At 52.5% G+C, this 14,492-nt stretch overlaps 1 protein-coding gene across 2 annotated transcripts in view; it reads left to right on the forward strand.

Moving 5' to 3' along the window:
* Positions 1-62: 62 nt before the first annotated feature.
* LOC102094726 (mitochondrial Rho GTPase 2) overlaps positions 63-14,492 on the forward strand; it is a 43,278-nt gene continuing 28,848 nt past the window's right edge. The window contains exons 1-21 of one of the 2 annotated variants that reach the window (XM_065030905.1): positions 63-203; positions 684-775; positions 877-1,053; positions 1,346-1,484; positions 1,975-2,145; positions 2,390-2,513; positions 3,209-3,276; positions 3,371-3,480; positions 4,126-4,356; positions 5,301-5,369; positions 6,011-6,121; positions 6,225-6,370; positions 6,670-6,727; positions 8,156-8,274; positions 8,471-8,632; positions 9,563-9,693; positions 10,730-10,846; positions 11,378-11,613; positions 12,064-12,203; positions 12,742-12,872; positions 14,158-14,288. In XM_065030905.1, coding sequence (XP_064886977.1) covers positions 86-203; positions 684-775; positions 877-1,053; positions 1,346-1,484; positions 1,975-2,145; positions 2,390-2,513; positions 3,209-3,276; positions 3,371-3,480; positions 4,126-4,356; positions 5,301-5,369; positions 6,011-6,121; positions 6,225-6,370; positions 6,670-6,727; positions 8,156-8,274; positions 8,471-8,632; positions 9,563-9,693; positions 10,730-10,846; positions 11,378-11,613; positions 12,064-12,203; positions 12,742-12,872; positions 14,158-14,288 — 2,781 coding nt within the window. In that variant the 5' untranslated portion in view covers positions 63-85. The remainder of the gene's footprint in view (positions 204-683; positions 776-876; positions 1,054-1,345; positions 1,485-1,974; positions 2,146-2,389; positions 2,514-3,208; positions 3,277-3,370; positions 3,481-4,125; positions 4,357-5,300; positions 5,370-6,010; positions 6,122-6,224; positions 6,371-6,669; positions 6,728-8,155; positions 8,275-8,470; positions 8,633-9,562; positions 9,694-10,729; positions 10,847-11,377; positions 11,614-12,063; positions 12,204-12,741; positions 12,873-14,157; positions 14,289-14,492) is intronic. The other variant, XM_065030913.1, reaches the window with a different exon arrangement.

The following is a 14,492-nucleotide window of genomic DNA, read 5'->3' on the forward strand; positions in this document are numbered from 1 at the left end:
TCTATCGCGATCGCCCCGGAGCTCCCGGGCCCGCCCCGACCCCGGGACGGCGGCCGCGGGGGGTACATTCCGAAGAGGCGGGGCGATGCGGGACCACGTGACATGTCTCCCCGCCCCCCGCGGGGCGTGGCGGCGGGCGGTGCGCGCGGATTGGCGGCGGCCGCGCGGGACGGTTGAGCGTGCGGCGCGCGCCATGGCGGCAGGTAGCGGCGGGGGTGACTGGGTCTGGGGGGACTCGGTGCACGGAGATACCGGGGGCGTCACGGGGTCTGGGGAGCTCGGGGCACGGGGGGGCTCGGAGCACGAAAGTAACGGGGGCGTCACCGGGGCGGGAGGACTCGGAGCACGGAATTACTGGGGCTGTCACCGGACTCGGGGCACGGGGCAACACCGGAGCTGGGGGGACTCGGAGCACAGAGATAATGGGGGCGGCACTGGGGGTGGAGGGTGGGGGCGTTACCGGGGCTGGAGGGCTCGTAGCATGGGGGTAACGGGGCTGCCAGCGGGGCTCGGGTCGTGAAAATGATACCAGCGCTGGGGAGACTCGAGATACGAAGATAACAGGGTGACATCAGAGAAGGGGACCTGGGGTCACGGATGCGTCAATAGGGTCCCCGCTACAGGGGCAATGGGGGGTGTCGGGGTGGGGGGTACCGTCCCCCCACCAATCCCGGTACCGGCAGCCTGGCAGCGCCCCTACCTCAACGTCTTCAAGCACTTTCGTGTGGAGGAGTGGAAGCGTTCGGCCAGGGAGGGGGACGTGACCGCTCTCACGGTAATGGGGACACTGGCGTCATGGGGTGGGGGATGGCACCGGCCACAGGTGGGCAGTGCTGACACCCCCCTCCCCTTCACCCCTTTCCATGGTTCTGGAAGGACACGAGGCTAAAGGGAACTGTCTACCGGATCCGGGGCTCCAGCCCCGCCAGCAGCTACCTGCAGCTGCCCCGTACCGGGACGCAGTCGCTGGGGCTGGCAGGACGCTACCTCTACCTGCTCTTCAGGCCCCTGCCCCGCAAGCACTTTGTCATCCACCTGGATGTCACCACTGAGGTACGTGACACAAGGTGGCCTCATTAAACCACTGTCGTTAGTGTCATGGCCTGATTAAAGGAGCAGGGGTTGTGGCAGCTGTGGTCTTCTGCACGTGGGGGGTGCAGAGCTTGGCTGGTCCTTGTTGCTGCTGGTGGGTTACCCCAGATCGGAAATGGTTTCCATCCTCGTGGCATCTCTGCCGGGGACAGGGGACGCAGAAGGGACACAGCCACACAGCTTCTCCTCTGCAGCATTTCCCTGCCAAAGCCACCAGGGTGACTAAAGCTCCGTGTGTCTCTGTCTTGCTCAGGAACATCAGGTGGTTCGCATCTCTTTCTCCACCCTCTTTAAGGAGTTCAAATCCACAGCCACCTGGCTGCAGTTCCCCTTTGTCTGTGGAGCAGCCGCTGGCTCAGTGAATGACCGCACAGCCAGGACATCCAGGCGCGGTGAGGAGTGTGCGTGGTGCTGGTGCTGCTCGTGGTGCTGGTGGGACTATGCTGGCACGCTACCACCAAAATAAACTGTTAGAAAATAAATTGAGTTCAGAAGTTGACTTGGTGCGATTGAGGAGGGTGAGTGGTGGCCCTGAGCCCGAGACCCTGAGCAGCTGGAAGGTGGGAGCTGGAGCTCCCAGGAGGGATGTCCCCCAGCCCCATTCTCCTGAGCAGTGGGGTGCAGCGTCAGGTTGGGTGCAAGCCCACAGAGGCAGTGGGGCTGTTTGTCTGTCCTTCGTACCCCTGTGCTGCAGGAGCAAGCTCCAAGGTGCATTTTCCCATTTCCCGTCTTGGCACAGACAAGCCAAGTCTGGGGGAGGTCTCACTTGGTAAATACTTTTTACTCAACCGCATTAATCTTGTGGCTCCTGTTCTGCAAGGTCCAAGGTCTGTAGCATCTTTTCCCAGCTTTCCTTTTGCAACCTGCTGCTCTCTTCCCCAGATCTCATGGGAGCAGCCCCTGCTGACGTGCACTGGACCTGCCTGGTGCTCGACCTCCGCTCCATCCTCTCCCTCTACCTCAACCGCCGTTACAGTCACCTGAAGAGCGTCAAGCTCTGCGCCAACCTGCTGGTGAAAAACCTCTGCACGAGCGACTTGGTGTTCAACCCAGGTGAGGAGCTGAGACCTTGGGGTGGCCTCTGGTTTCTCCAGCCCAGCTTGGATGGAACCCCTGCGGCTTGGAGGTTGAGAGTTTCAGGAATGTTCCTGTGCAAAGGTGTATTAGTTTGTCACAGACCATGGGGTTGTAATCTTTGATTTTCAGGTGTTCTCAAGGAGGGAAGTGTTTTGTGCCCATGTCCCAGCTCCATGGGTGCTGGAGAACTCACTCTCTTTATCTGTCCCTATGCTGCCAGGTGTGACCTTCTCCGAAGCCCGGCAAGCCGACCTGGCCTGCCGCGGGATCGCTCCCATGCCGCGGGAAATGGCTTTCCCTGTGCCAAAGGGAGGGAAGTGGCACGACCTCTATGACTACATCAGGTACAGCTGCTCCCGACTGTGCTGGAACCCGGCACGGCTCCGAGACCTCCTTGTGCTTTGGGGGAAGGCAGGACGGGGATGACAGATCCAGACAAACCTGGGATTTGAGTGGAGATATTTTGGTCATCCCAACTCCAGCATTTAGGTGTTGTTAACACATCTATCCTGGCCTAAGCTTAACTGCTGATTGTGGTGAAGTTTTGGGGCAGGAAAAAGGCTGTAGAGCACTCCTGTGCCTGGTGTTAACACCAGTCCTCTCTTGCTGAGATTGCTCCCATAGCTCTTTCTAGGAGTGCTTCAGTCTCTTGCTAGTTAAAGAGCAGTCTGAGAGGGGCTGCAGAGCCATAAGGCCTCGTCTGGGGCACGTGTAAGTAAACCTTCCTCAGCATCGCTACTGGGCTCCCAACAGTGGTGAGGGTTTCTGTAGAGAACTCTGTCAGTCACAAGTTGCAGGTCATCCCTGTCATCAGCTTAGCGGTGTTGTCTGAAGCACACAGTGCCGAGTTAACCCCTAGAAAGTAATGACCAGATAAGACCTGGGAGATGCTTTATTGTCCCTGCATTTGGGGGAGGAGGGGGAATCTTACAGGAGACAGTGAAGAGGCTTTTATGCCAGGCAGTGAGCTATCGCGTTGGCTTCCCAGGTGCTGGTGCAGCATCTCAATAACACGGCACTTTCCTCTGACTTTGCTCAGGTTCCCACCCGAGGGGTCCAAGCTGCTGTACGACTCCATCCAGAAGAGCTGTTTGGCCCCTGCAGCAGGTGGGAAGGCTGGGGGCAGCAGCCCAGGCTGTGCCATCCCGGGTGGATGCCTGGGGTTTCCAAAAGAGCCCAACTTGCTCCTTCTGTCACCCAGGTGACCAGGTCTCGGAGGACACTGCCCACCAGCCACCCCAGTCGGTGATGCTCACCAAAGCAGTCCGTGACCGACTGTCCCTCGTCCATCAGATAACCAGTCCCAAAGCTGTAAGTGCACTGTGGAAGAGGCTGGAATATCTTCCGTTCTGCCTCCCATGGAGTTTTTTCTCCACATATTGTCTTTGAGTTCTTTTATTAAGGACATAGGAGCTACTTGTTGTCATTCACAGCTGATCCAGGCAGGGCAGACCCCTGATCTGGGCACGGTCTGTTGGTCGCAGCCCTACAGTTAATGACTGGGAGGTTCAGTCTGGTGTAGCACAGAGACAAGATAAATGCCAAGTACTTTGTAATCTCCAGACATCTATCATCCTTGTCTCAGGCTGAGGCAGCAAATAGTTGTGTCTTCAAATTATAGATAGGGAATGAGGACTTGAGACTAAAGAACCTGATCAGGTGCCCTTAGGGAGCAGAGTGGTGTGTGGGGTCAGAATTACAGGCAGTTGCCCTCACTGCTAGTTTGCTTTGCTATCTGGAGGAGATGAACTGTGCACGGACAACAGTGGGAGCAGAGGGAGACTGGCTGGGCCATGGCCAAGTTTAGGACTGACAGGGTTGCTCTCCTTCCATATTGCTCTGTCCTTGTTTGTGTCGCTGCGAAGAGTTGCTCAGGAGTGACATGAGTTGTCTCCTGTCTCTGCCTTTGCAGTGGGTGGAAGGCTGATCTCTGTCTGGGTCTTTGCTCTTTCTCAGATGCCACGTCGGTGTCCTGTAATTACAAAAAGCATCCCTGAGGTTCACCTGATGGCCCCAGGGCCTCCAAGAGCTGGGCCTGCTGTGGAGCAGGAGCTGGAGAAGAACCAGAGACCGCACAGTATGGGTGACACTGGGCAGTCACCGGCAGTTAGTGATGGTGGCATCCACGTGTACGCTCACCAGCAGAGCGAGCGAACTGTCCAAGCCATGCATGCCAGCTCAAAGGAGGTAGGTGAAGCGCTGAGGAGTCACAGCAGGGCGGCTTTGACATGTTAACAGGTGATGCTTGCAAGAGGGAACACAAGCTTCAGGCTGGAGCTTCAATTAATCCTGTGGATTCCTTCTGCTGGTGTTAGTTTTTCTGACTAGCAGTTTTCCTTCCCACTAGTACCTTAGAATCACAGAATGGTTTGGGTTGGAAGAGACCTTCAAAGCTCATCCAGTGCCACCCCTGCCGTGAGCGGGGACATCTTCACCAGCTCAGGTTGCTCAGAGCCTCGTCCAGCCTGGCCTGGGGTGTCTCCAAGGATGGGGCATCCACCACCTCTCTGGGAAACCTGGGGCAGGGTCTCACCACCCTCAGTGTAAAAAATTTCTTCCTTGTGTCTGGCCTGAATCTCCTCTCTTTTAGTTTAAAACCATCACCTCTTGTCCTGTTGCGACAGGCCCTGTTAAAAAGTCTGTCCCCATGTTTCTTATAGACTCCTTTGCCTTGAAAGAGGGACCCTGTGTTTCAATGCACTGACTTTAAGCCAATAATGTATGTTTACTAATTTGCCCAGAGCATGTACGGGAAGGGCCCTGGGCCAGGTGTGCTGGCCAGCAGGAGAGTCCCTGCCCGCAGCGTGAGGGGACAGGACAGCCCTGCCCGCAGGGTGAGGGGACAGCCCTGCCTGCAGCAGCCACCTGTCTCTGGGCATGGCCAGGGTGCTGGGAAGGGCTGACTGGAACCTGGGTGGGTGAGCTGTTTAGTGCTGGGCAATCCCAGCTCCTCCTTCCTTCCAGATTTGAGTTATGCCAGGTTAAATACTTTCAAGTCATCCCCTCTAAAAGGGAGAACTCAAAGCTGCCTCTGTGCTTTAGAGAGAAAGGAGCAATGGGGATGGGGGACCTCAGCCCGACCACAAGTGCGACAGTACCCCTCGTGCTGTTGTTTGTTTTATTTTTTCCAGAGGCTTTTACCAGATCCCATCCTGAAGCTGAGAACAATTATCGGCTTTGGAGGCTGCAGCACCAAATGGGTCAGTAGCTTGGACGGTTTGGGGAGTATATGTGTAATCACAGATTGATTTTTTTTTTTTTTGGAAGCATAAAAGACAGCTGAGTGCCATCCTTCCTGCACTTTTTGATGGGGAAAATGGCCCCAAAGCAGATGGACATGAGCTTACATTTGTGCACGGGTCTTCTACTCTTATGGTGATGAATTAGAAATTACGGGGCCTTTCAGATCTCATGGCTTCTGCATTTTAATATGGTAAAATTAGAGCCACTTTGTAGGAGCCTGGAAAGGAAGAGCTGTAGTTTGGACTGTTTCCGTGGGGCACTGCGCCTTGCAGGAGCCCAGCTTGCGGTCTGTGTTAGGGTGAAGAAAGGGTTATTTTGGTTCAGCCAGTTCAAGGCTCTGCCCAAAACTTATTTTCCTTGTGTCTGCTGTTCATGTAGTAGAGATGATTGGTACAGTAAATCCACTGAATTGAGTAGTATGTGGGTGGGGCTCTTAGTTTTCCTTTTTAAGTTAGAAGAGTACTTGTATGGAACAGCATCTTCTCACCTGCATATGTGCAGCAGATCTCCTGTGGAAGAAATCTCCACAGGTCCAGCCTAGGACCTGTGGCATCTCTGGAGGATCTGCAGCCCTCTTGCTCTTGTCTCGGTCCTGCAGGCGCTGTGGACTCGGAATAACGCTGCGGTGGTCTACCCCTGCCACGCTGTTATAGTCACCCTGCAGATCCAGACTGGAGAGCAGAGGTTCTTCATTGGACACACAGATAAGGTGAGCGTAACTCTCTTTACGCAGCTGTACAGCAACACTGTCCTCGTACCCCAGGAGTACCCCCGGTCTGTCTCAAGAGTCTCTAACGCAGTGCTTCCCGCAGGTGTCGGCGCTGGCCTTCAACGGGAGCAGCACCTTGCTGGCTTCTGCACAGGCTGGTTCCCTGAGCGTGGTGCGTGTCTGGGACTTCCCGACGGGCACCTGCCTCTCGGTGTTTAAAAGCCACGTCCGCTCCGTCTTGTCCCTGAGGTGGGTTTCGGCCTGGGTGCAGGGATGTGTTCAGCTGGGCATAGTGTTGCAGCTTTTCTGTGCTGCTGGTGCGTGATAAAGCAGGGGTGAATTGCAGCTCTCCTTCAGCCACCCATGTTTATCACCAAAACCTGCTGGCAGCTGGCCCAGAACAGCCGATTCGCTGCCAGCTCCCTCCTGAGCTTATCCCACAGGTCTTGCTGTCTCCCCATACCCTGATCTTGTCTCCTTTTATTCGCCACTTTTATTCACATTTGTGTAGAAGGAGCTGCTTTTCATCATGCGGCCTCTTCTTGCAGCTTTTCCTACAGCGGAACGGTTCTGTGTGGTGTCGGAAAGGATGGGCACGGCAAAACGGTGAGAACTGAAACCTGCATTTTGGAGTTTTCCCTTCCCTGCAAGCAAGTAACATGAGGTGGCAGTTCTCCAGATTACGTAGTTTTTTTGCAGACAAACCTGTGCTCTGGGCTTTCTTAGACACGCTCTTCGCTGTAGCCAGAGGGAGATCCCTTTTTCATTAGCTGCTTAGAAAGTACATCCCTTCTACCTAATGTTTATGAGTGTCTGCATGCACGATCCTTGGCTGCAAGCAAACAAATTGTTTTGGAAATGGCATGAGACATGTGCTCGGCTTGAGGTTTGGGTCTGTTTCTGTCCCTGGTGTGGTCCCTGCCAGGGTGTTGAAGGTGGCTGTGTGATTCTGCCTGCGCCTTGTGGGGATTGCCGCAGGCTCACAGGCAGCATTGCCACCCACCTCCACAGCCGTTTGGGGCCACCAGGCTGAGGGTGACACGTGTTTGTGTGGCATTTCGAGCTGGAAGGCTTGCAAGCATGCAGTGAAGGAATGGGAATTTAAATGGGAGGTTCAGCACTGACTAGAGCCAAAAATTCCTTTTTTATAGCATTTAGGGTGAGATGTGAGATTTAATCTTTCAGTTCTGAGCATCACAGGCATTGCATGCTGGGCACTCAAGCTGCCACCCACCGATGTAGCTAGGGGATGACGCAGATCCCACGTGTAGCAGTCAAAAATAAAATTGTTTAGTGGGCCTGGGGGGTTCACTTTATCAGTTTTCATCCACTGATCCCTTATTGACAGCCCCCAGCAATTAGCCATGGTGTCGCTAACTGTGTACCGCCTGCAGGAAAAAAGCAAACAGCGCTCTGTTTCTTTTTCCCAGCACATGGCAGTGATCTGTGACCTGGGTGGGAGATGCTGAGGTGGGTCCTGGGGGGCTGGCTATGAGCATCTCTCCCAGCGTGATGCTTCAGCCTGCCCTGGCCTTTGAGGTGACACTGGGTCTGTTTTTAACACCGTTCTCAAATGCAGAACATCAAATCGCCTTAATTTCTTCACCCATGTTCTCCTTTCCTTTGGGGAAGGTGCTGTGAGAGCCAGTGCAGCTGCACACGTGCTTCCTCCTCGCAGACCAGCTCAGCCCCAGTTCAGCTCTTGTATCTTGGCAGACGGAGTTCCCACTCCTCTGTGGATTTTCTTTCCAAGTCTGAACCCTGTTGCCAGGCAGCCCTGAGATTTAGAACCTATAATTACGGATGCCAGATAAATACACTGCCATTAAGCTTTGCAAAGCTGTTGGACTGTTCTAAACCCTCTGTGTGAGAGAGTATTTTTTGCCTGCTTCAATTCTGTTATCAATACTTTGTGTGCCCAGCTCCGGAGCAGGCTCCCGTTCGTGCAGCTGGTCAGCTGCTGTGATGAAAAGCCCTTTTGTTGCCAAGGTTTCCATGTTTGAGCAGCTCTGCCATTGTATCTTCTTGCTTTAGATGGTGGTGGTGTGGAACACTGCTCAGGTGTCCCGTGGCGGAGAGGTGGCCATGCTGGCCAAAGCACACACAGATGTGGACATCCAGGCCTTGAAGATCGCTTTTTTTGATGATACCAGGTAGTGCGCAAAGAAAATAAATCAAAAGCTTTGGTTCTGGCCCAGCTATGGGGGGAATGGTGGTGCTGCTGCTGCCATCCAGTTGCCATTGCTATTCTTGGTCCTCACTGTCGGCTGGTGGCCCTTTGGGCACTGACCTTTCACCAGGGGCTTGGAGAGTCCTGCCCTGGTCCTCACGCGGTGTCTCCTGGGACAGGATGGTGTCGTGCGGCCGGGACAACATCAGGCTGTGGCGAGTGCGGAATGGAGCGCTGCGCTCGTGTCCCCTCGATCTGGGCGAGTACCATTCCCTGGAGTTCAGCGACCTGGCCTTCGAGGAGGGACACGTGGCCGAGCGGGAGCCGGAGGACCGCACACTGTAAGGGGCTGCTGGGCTCCACCGTCACCCATCTGGGGCTCTCGGCTGCCTTTAGCATCCTCCTGCCCCCTTCTCTGTCCTCTGCGGGAGCATGGCATTTTGCTTGGGTTTTCCCTGCAAAATACAAGTGCCTTCTGGAGCTGGGAGAGCCTTTCTTCTCTGCACAGTTCGCTTCCCAAAAGAAGCTCAGCTGCTTGCAGAATAGCCCAAGAAATGGGTCTTTTCTCTTGCTGTATTGATGTTTTGTCATATTTAGTGAATGCCACCAACCTGAGGCTTGTGGTTAGCTTCTGTAGGCAGTGGGAGGAGTGTGGTACATATCCTCTTGTATAGAGACAGATACATGTTTTTTTTTGTTGTTTTATTTTAATCACCAAACCTAGACCTTTGTTGATCACGGAATCACAGGATGTCAGGGATTGGAAGGGACTTCAAAAGATCATCCAGTCCAATCCCCCCGCCGGAGCAGGAACGCTTAAATGAGGCTACACAGGAATGTGTCCAGGCGCGTTTTGAATGTCTCCAGAGAAGGAGACTCCACAACCCCTCTGTGCAACAGGTTGTTGATCCCACATACTGTTCCATAAAGGCAGGTCTGTTGGCTCTGCTGGCCCTGCCATTCCCCGGGCTGTGTCCTGTGGCAGAGAGAGGTTCCTTTCCGAAGTCTATGCTGAGCTTTTAGCTCTTTTGCTAATTAACGTTTCAAAGGGGCAAGAAATAAAATAGGAAGCTCTGAGTTGTAGATTTGTAGGGCAGCGCAGGGAAAGGTGCCCTCAGACACGCGTTGACCTGTTAGGTTACTATGAACCAGAATTGCTTCCCATCAGGCAAACAGTTTAACGGGTAAACCCAGCTGAGTTTTTCCTCAGCCACGCCGGCACGGTTCCTCTTCACCCCGGGGTGCCGGCTCAGGCTCTGTCTGCTTCACAGCTTCGTCTGCAGCAGGAGCGGCCACGTCCTGGAGGTGGACTACAAGAACGTCTGTGTGCGGAGCGCGCGGCGGCTCCTGCCCGCGCAGCCCCGGGGCTGCCCGCGGCAGCACCAGGCAGGCAGCGGCGCAGGTAGGAGCATCTGCAGGCAGGGAGCACCTGTGCCATCATCAGCGTCACAAATTAATTCAGACAAGTCTCCGGTGAAATAAACCGGCTATTTACCTACTGCAAAGGGTTATTTGGGGCTGCTTAAATCTTTGCTAGCTGTTTGCTTCTTAAGTACCGCAAATAATCTTCCTTAGTACAGCAAAGTATCATTTTAAGAAAGAATTTTAGCTTTCTGAATGCTGATTGCACTTTCAGAGAAACACTGCTTTTAGAAACATGAAAAAAGGTCTTCATTTGCTGATGGGAATCTTAATGTAGAGATGGAAAAAGCCAAACAGACCAACGAAAAAGATGAATTTGGAGATTTTTTCATTATTCGGCCTGTGCAGAGTGTTTGGGAAATCTTTGCTGCTGAATGTTAAATAGTACAGCTTTCAGCTCTTCCATTAATTTTAACAGCAGGAAGAATTCACTTTCAAGTTTGATTGCTCTGATATCTTAAAGCTTAGTGCATAGTTTGCTTTGGCAAATTGAGCTAATTAATGTAGGGCATGTCCCTTTGAGAGGTTTGTAACTCTGGTTCTCAATTCATGAGCAAGAAAATGCCCAAGAGGAGATTAAATGATGTCCTTGGGTGTCTTCTGGCAGCAGTGCTGGCCCGTGCCAGAGCTGTGACCAATAGAAAAAAGCCCTAAATTAAAACCTCCCAGTTTCTGTAGATCTGTGTTCTCTCTCCCATGTCACTACACTGCAGAGAGAATTTGAACACGGAAATGAAAGGGTTTTGTATCTCAGGCAGTTAATCTAACACATCCCTTGCCACAAGATCCCGTTCAAGGCAAAAATACGGCAGGGTTTAACAAGTGGTAGGGAATTTCTGTGCCTGGCAAGAGTTGCACAATGATAAAGAGGGGTGCTGGAAAGGGATGGGAATTGGACGTGTTTTGAGTCCTGAGACTTAAGCTGCTGGTGTGGGTGGACAATTGGACTGGGCAACCCTCAGTTTGAGTTTTCTTGTTTCAAGTGTACAAGGCACTGTTGTTTTTTGGGTTTTCAGGCCCTGGGATTGCTATAAACAGTATTAGCCTCTCTTCAGCCTTCTGTGCCACGGGTTCAGAAGACGGCTACCTGCGGCTGTGGCCACTGGACTTCTCGGCCGTTGTCTTAGAGGCAGGTGAGTAGAGCCGGGACTGGTACTTCTGAGCTCCACATCTCCTTTAGGCGGCTGCTGGAAAGCCAGAGCTCCACTGTCGTGTCTCCTCAAGCAGTTCTCATGAATGAGGGCATCTTTTGTGGCTGCTGTCTCTACAGGTGGCTGGCTTGGAAGTCTTTTACTTCAACAACAATTATTCATGTTCATTCTTGTACCCTGTAGGAGAAAGGCAAGATCTTGGGGGTGAGAGCAGGTACTCAGTATTGATTTCTGTGCACTGGTACCCATGGCTCTTCTGTCCATGAAAAATTAGGGGAGAAGATGAGCAGTTCTTCTCTCTTTTTGAAACAACTGCCAAAACAGCAAAGCCCAGGGACTTCTAGAAAGGGCAGAGACTCATTTGTCACTAAACTCAAACTTGCAAGCATTCAATCCTAAGGTCATGTGGGATGTTCGTTACTTTCCTAAATGTGAATCTGATTCGGTAGCTGTGCTCCAGCTGCTGCTGTGCTTTTTCCAGGGGGATTTGCTGACTCCTGTGTCTTTCCCCAGAGCATGAGGCTCCAGTGAGTTCTGTTTGCATCAGCCGGGACAGCCGCAAAGTCTTGTGCACAACCACTGCTGGGAATCTGGGATACCTGGATATCCAGTCCCAGGACTATAACACCCTCATGCGCTCTCATGAGGACTCTGTTTTGGCGTTCTCGGTGGAGGGGATTTGGAATCAGATGGCAACAGTGTCTCAGGACAGCACCATCCGAGTCTGGGACCTCACCTCCATGCAGCAGGTGGGTGAGATGAGAGTCAGTGGGTGTCTCGCATTTATTAATAGTCTGTTTAGCCTCTGTTTAGTCTAGTTATCAAAGCTCCACTGTTCTTAGATGTCCCTCCTGAAGCATGGGGGGGTACTATGGGCAAAGAATCCTTCTGGAGTATGGAGTTCTGAGAGTTTTAGCTTAATATATAATTTGGCCTGAATTTCTGAAGGTACTGTTAAACAAAAATATTTTCCTTCATCTTTTGAATATTGCTTTTTAACACAAAACATAATACCCAAGGGCTTTATCAAAATGCCTGAAGATCCAGGACTTCACCAGGCTTTAGGTCCATCCAGGCAGGATGAGATTTCTGCCGTGGGACATGCTCACGGTGAAGGTCTGAGGCTGTTTTTGTGGTGGGTACGGCTGCCAGGTACAGCTTTACCCAGCTTTGGGCCTGCCGTGTGTCCCTCCCCGCAGCTGTACGACTTCACGGCCGCAGAGGAGATGCCGTGTGCCGTGGCCTTTCATCCCACCCAGCAGATCCTGGCCTGTGGCTTTGACAGCGGGATGGTGCGGACCTTCAGCCTGGCTGACTCCGATCTGTTGGTGGAGCACAAGTGAGCACTGGCAGTGGGAGCTGCACTGGGGCACGTATGGGTCTAACCACAACTATAATTGTGGAGGTGGGAAAAGCGCTTTTTGTGAGCTTGACAGTCCTTCTGTCCCAGCTAAGTGGTTTTCAGGTGGAGAGAGCTGCTCTACCACAGCTCTGGGTGGTAAAATCCAACCTGCAAGGTCTGTGAGGACTTTCTTCATGACTTCCCGGTGGACAATTGGTCAACAGTGGGAAATGGCTTGTCTTAGAGAGCAGCCGAACAGGGGGCCCTTGCGAGCCTCAGCATGGGAAGCTGAGGATGCTCCATAGGGAGAGGGAGCACATCCCACCCAGGGACAGCTGGAGTGCTGTGCCTGCTGCTCGGTTTCCCAAACAACAGAGTGTTGAATTGTCCTGGCTTGTTGCAGGCCTGAGCACCATGGGTTCCTCTGCCTGTCTCTGATGATTTTGCTCCCCTGGGTTCTTCATGTTGCTACTGTTTTCTGGGGTCTTGATTGTTTGTTCTCCTCCACTTTTTCATGTTTTCTGCATTTTTTCAGGCAGCACCGCACTGTGATAATTGGACTGACCTTCTCTCCAGATGGAAATTTCATGTTCAGCTCCTGTTTGCAGGGAACTCTGGCTCTTTACAACTGTATGGTGCAAAAGAGCCATGTCCTGAGAGTCCTGGGTAAGACTTTGGGGTTCTGGGTCACCTTTCTTCTTCTTCTGCTGGCACAGACATGTTAGCACCAAAGCTAGACCAGACTCAGCCTACTCAGAGATATTTTCTGATGAACCTTCTCAGCTGTGTCATTTGTGTTTGTACCGTATGCGTGAGCAAACCTCCAGCAACTGCCAGCCCTTCCTTGCGTGTTCAAATGCTCTCAGCTTGCTTGGTGTTTTGATTTCATGAATAGGCTGGAATCGCAGAGACCTGCCCTGTCAGGTCTGGGTTCAACAGTGCATTGCTTAGAAGTAGCACAGAGTAGAGTCTTCTTACTTATTAATGCCCAAGCCCTGACTCATTCCATTTTGTGTATGTGTTGTTTAAATTTGTTTAAACAAGATTGTTTTCCTGGTCCTACTGGCAGCACAGCTGTGCAAAGAGCCGTGCTGCTGAGTGGAGAAGGTGGAGAGCTGCAGGCAGGAGGAGCAGTGCAGGGGCAAGGCAGTTCAGAAGCATTAATGTCATGTTGAATGCACACTTTTGAAATGGGCTGTGGCAGCACAAGTGTGGGCAGAAAAAGGGGGCTCTGCTGTGCAATGTTGTACAAAGAGGAGGATCCTGCCCTAAGAAATGTGCAGTTGAAGTAGGTGGAGAAGGAATAGGCACTCAGAGAGAAGAGGGAATTTGTCCAAAATCACCCAAGTTTGGTGTCAGTGCTACAGCTGGATCTTCATGTTTTGACTTTACTCTGAACCTCTGTTTGCTGCCTGCCCACATTCCAGGGACAGAACAGTGGAATTTTGATATTGGAATAAATAGAGAATTGCTCTGATTTCTGTGATTTTTAGACCTTTGGGTCTGTCTGCCCACCAGACTGACATCAGCACAGTGGGGTCTAGCACTGACTTCACTCTGCGCAGGGTTCAGACACCAAGGCTGCAGCTGAGATCTCACATCCATAGCTCCTTGTCACGGCTTCTTGTAATGTTAAAAAATAAACACTAAAATCAATTTTATTCCCTTGTTCTGCTGTCCTTGAAAACACTGCATGTTCAGTCAGGTGACAAGCCATGTATCTAGACCTTGTCTTTGAGGTGGTTCACTGCCCACTTTGGGTGTTGCAGATAAAATTTGTAGCATCTTCTACAACAGAGGTTGCTTCTTTCTCAAGGCAGAACATGAACCCAAGGCTGACTCAGAGGCAAGAGAAGCTGCGGCTATGGGTCAGCAGCACCATCACAGAGTGAGCTGGCTGCAGCCTGGGCTTTCCTTCTCTTTTCACTCTCTCTTTTGCTGTGGTTCTCAGGCAATGTGGTGGCCCGGGATGCTGGGAACGGTCCGGACGCCTTGGTGGTCAGTGGGGACAGCCATCTCTTGGCCTTTGTGGGTCCCTCCAAGTACGTGGTGACCGTGATGGAGGCCTGCTCACTAGATGAGGTACCCAGTGGGCTCCCTGCGTTCCTGGAGGAAGGTGGGGAGGGAGGGGAGCACAGGGGACATTTCCGTTATCTGTGTCAGATGAGATAGATCAAGGGCCTTGGGCTCCAGCAGTGTTGGAGAAGGTACTTTCCTGCGCAGCAGGTGCTTGTTCACAATGCTTACAATGAGGTTTATTTTCCATTCTGTGTGATAGAAACAACA

This window comes from Columba livia, chromosome 15, assembly GCF_036013475.1.
Source record: "Columba livia isolate bColLiv1 breed racing homer chromosome 15, bColLiv1.pat.W.v2, whole genome shotgun sequence".
In the NCBI taxonomy this organism is placed as follows: domain Eukaryota; kingdom Metazoa; phylum Chordata; class Aves; order Columbiformes; family Columbidae; genus Columba; species Columba livia.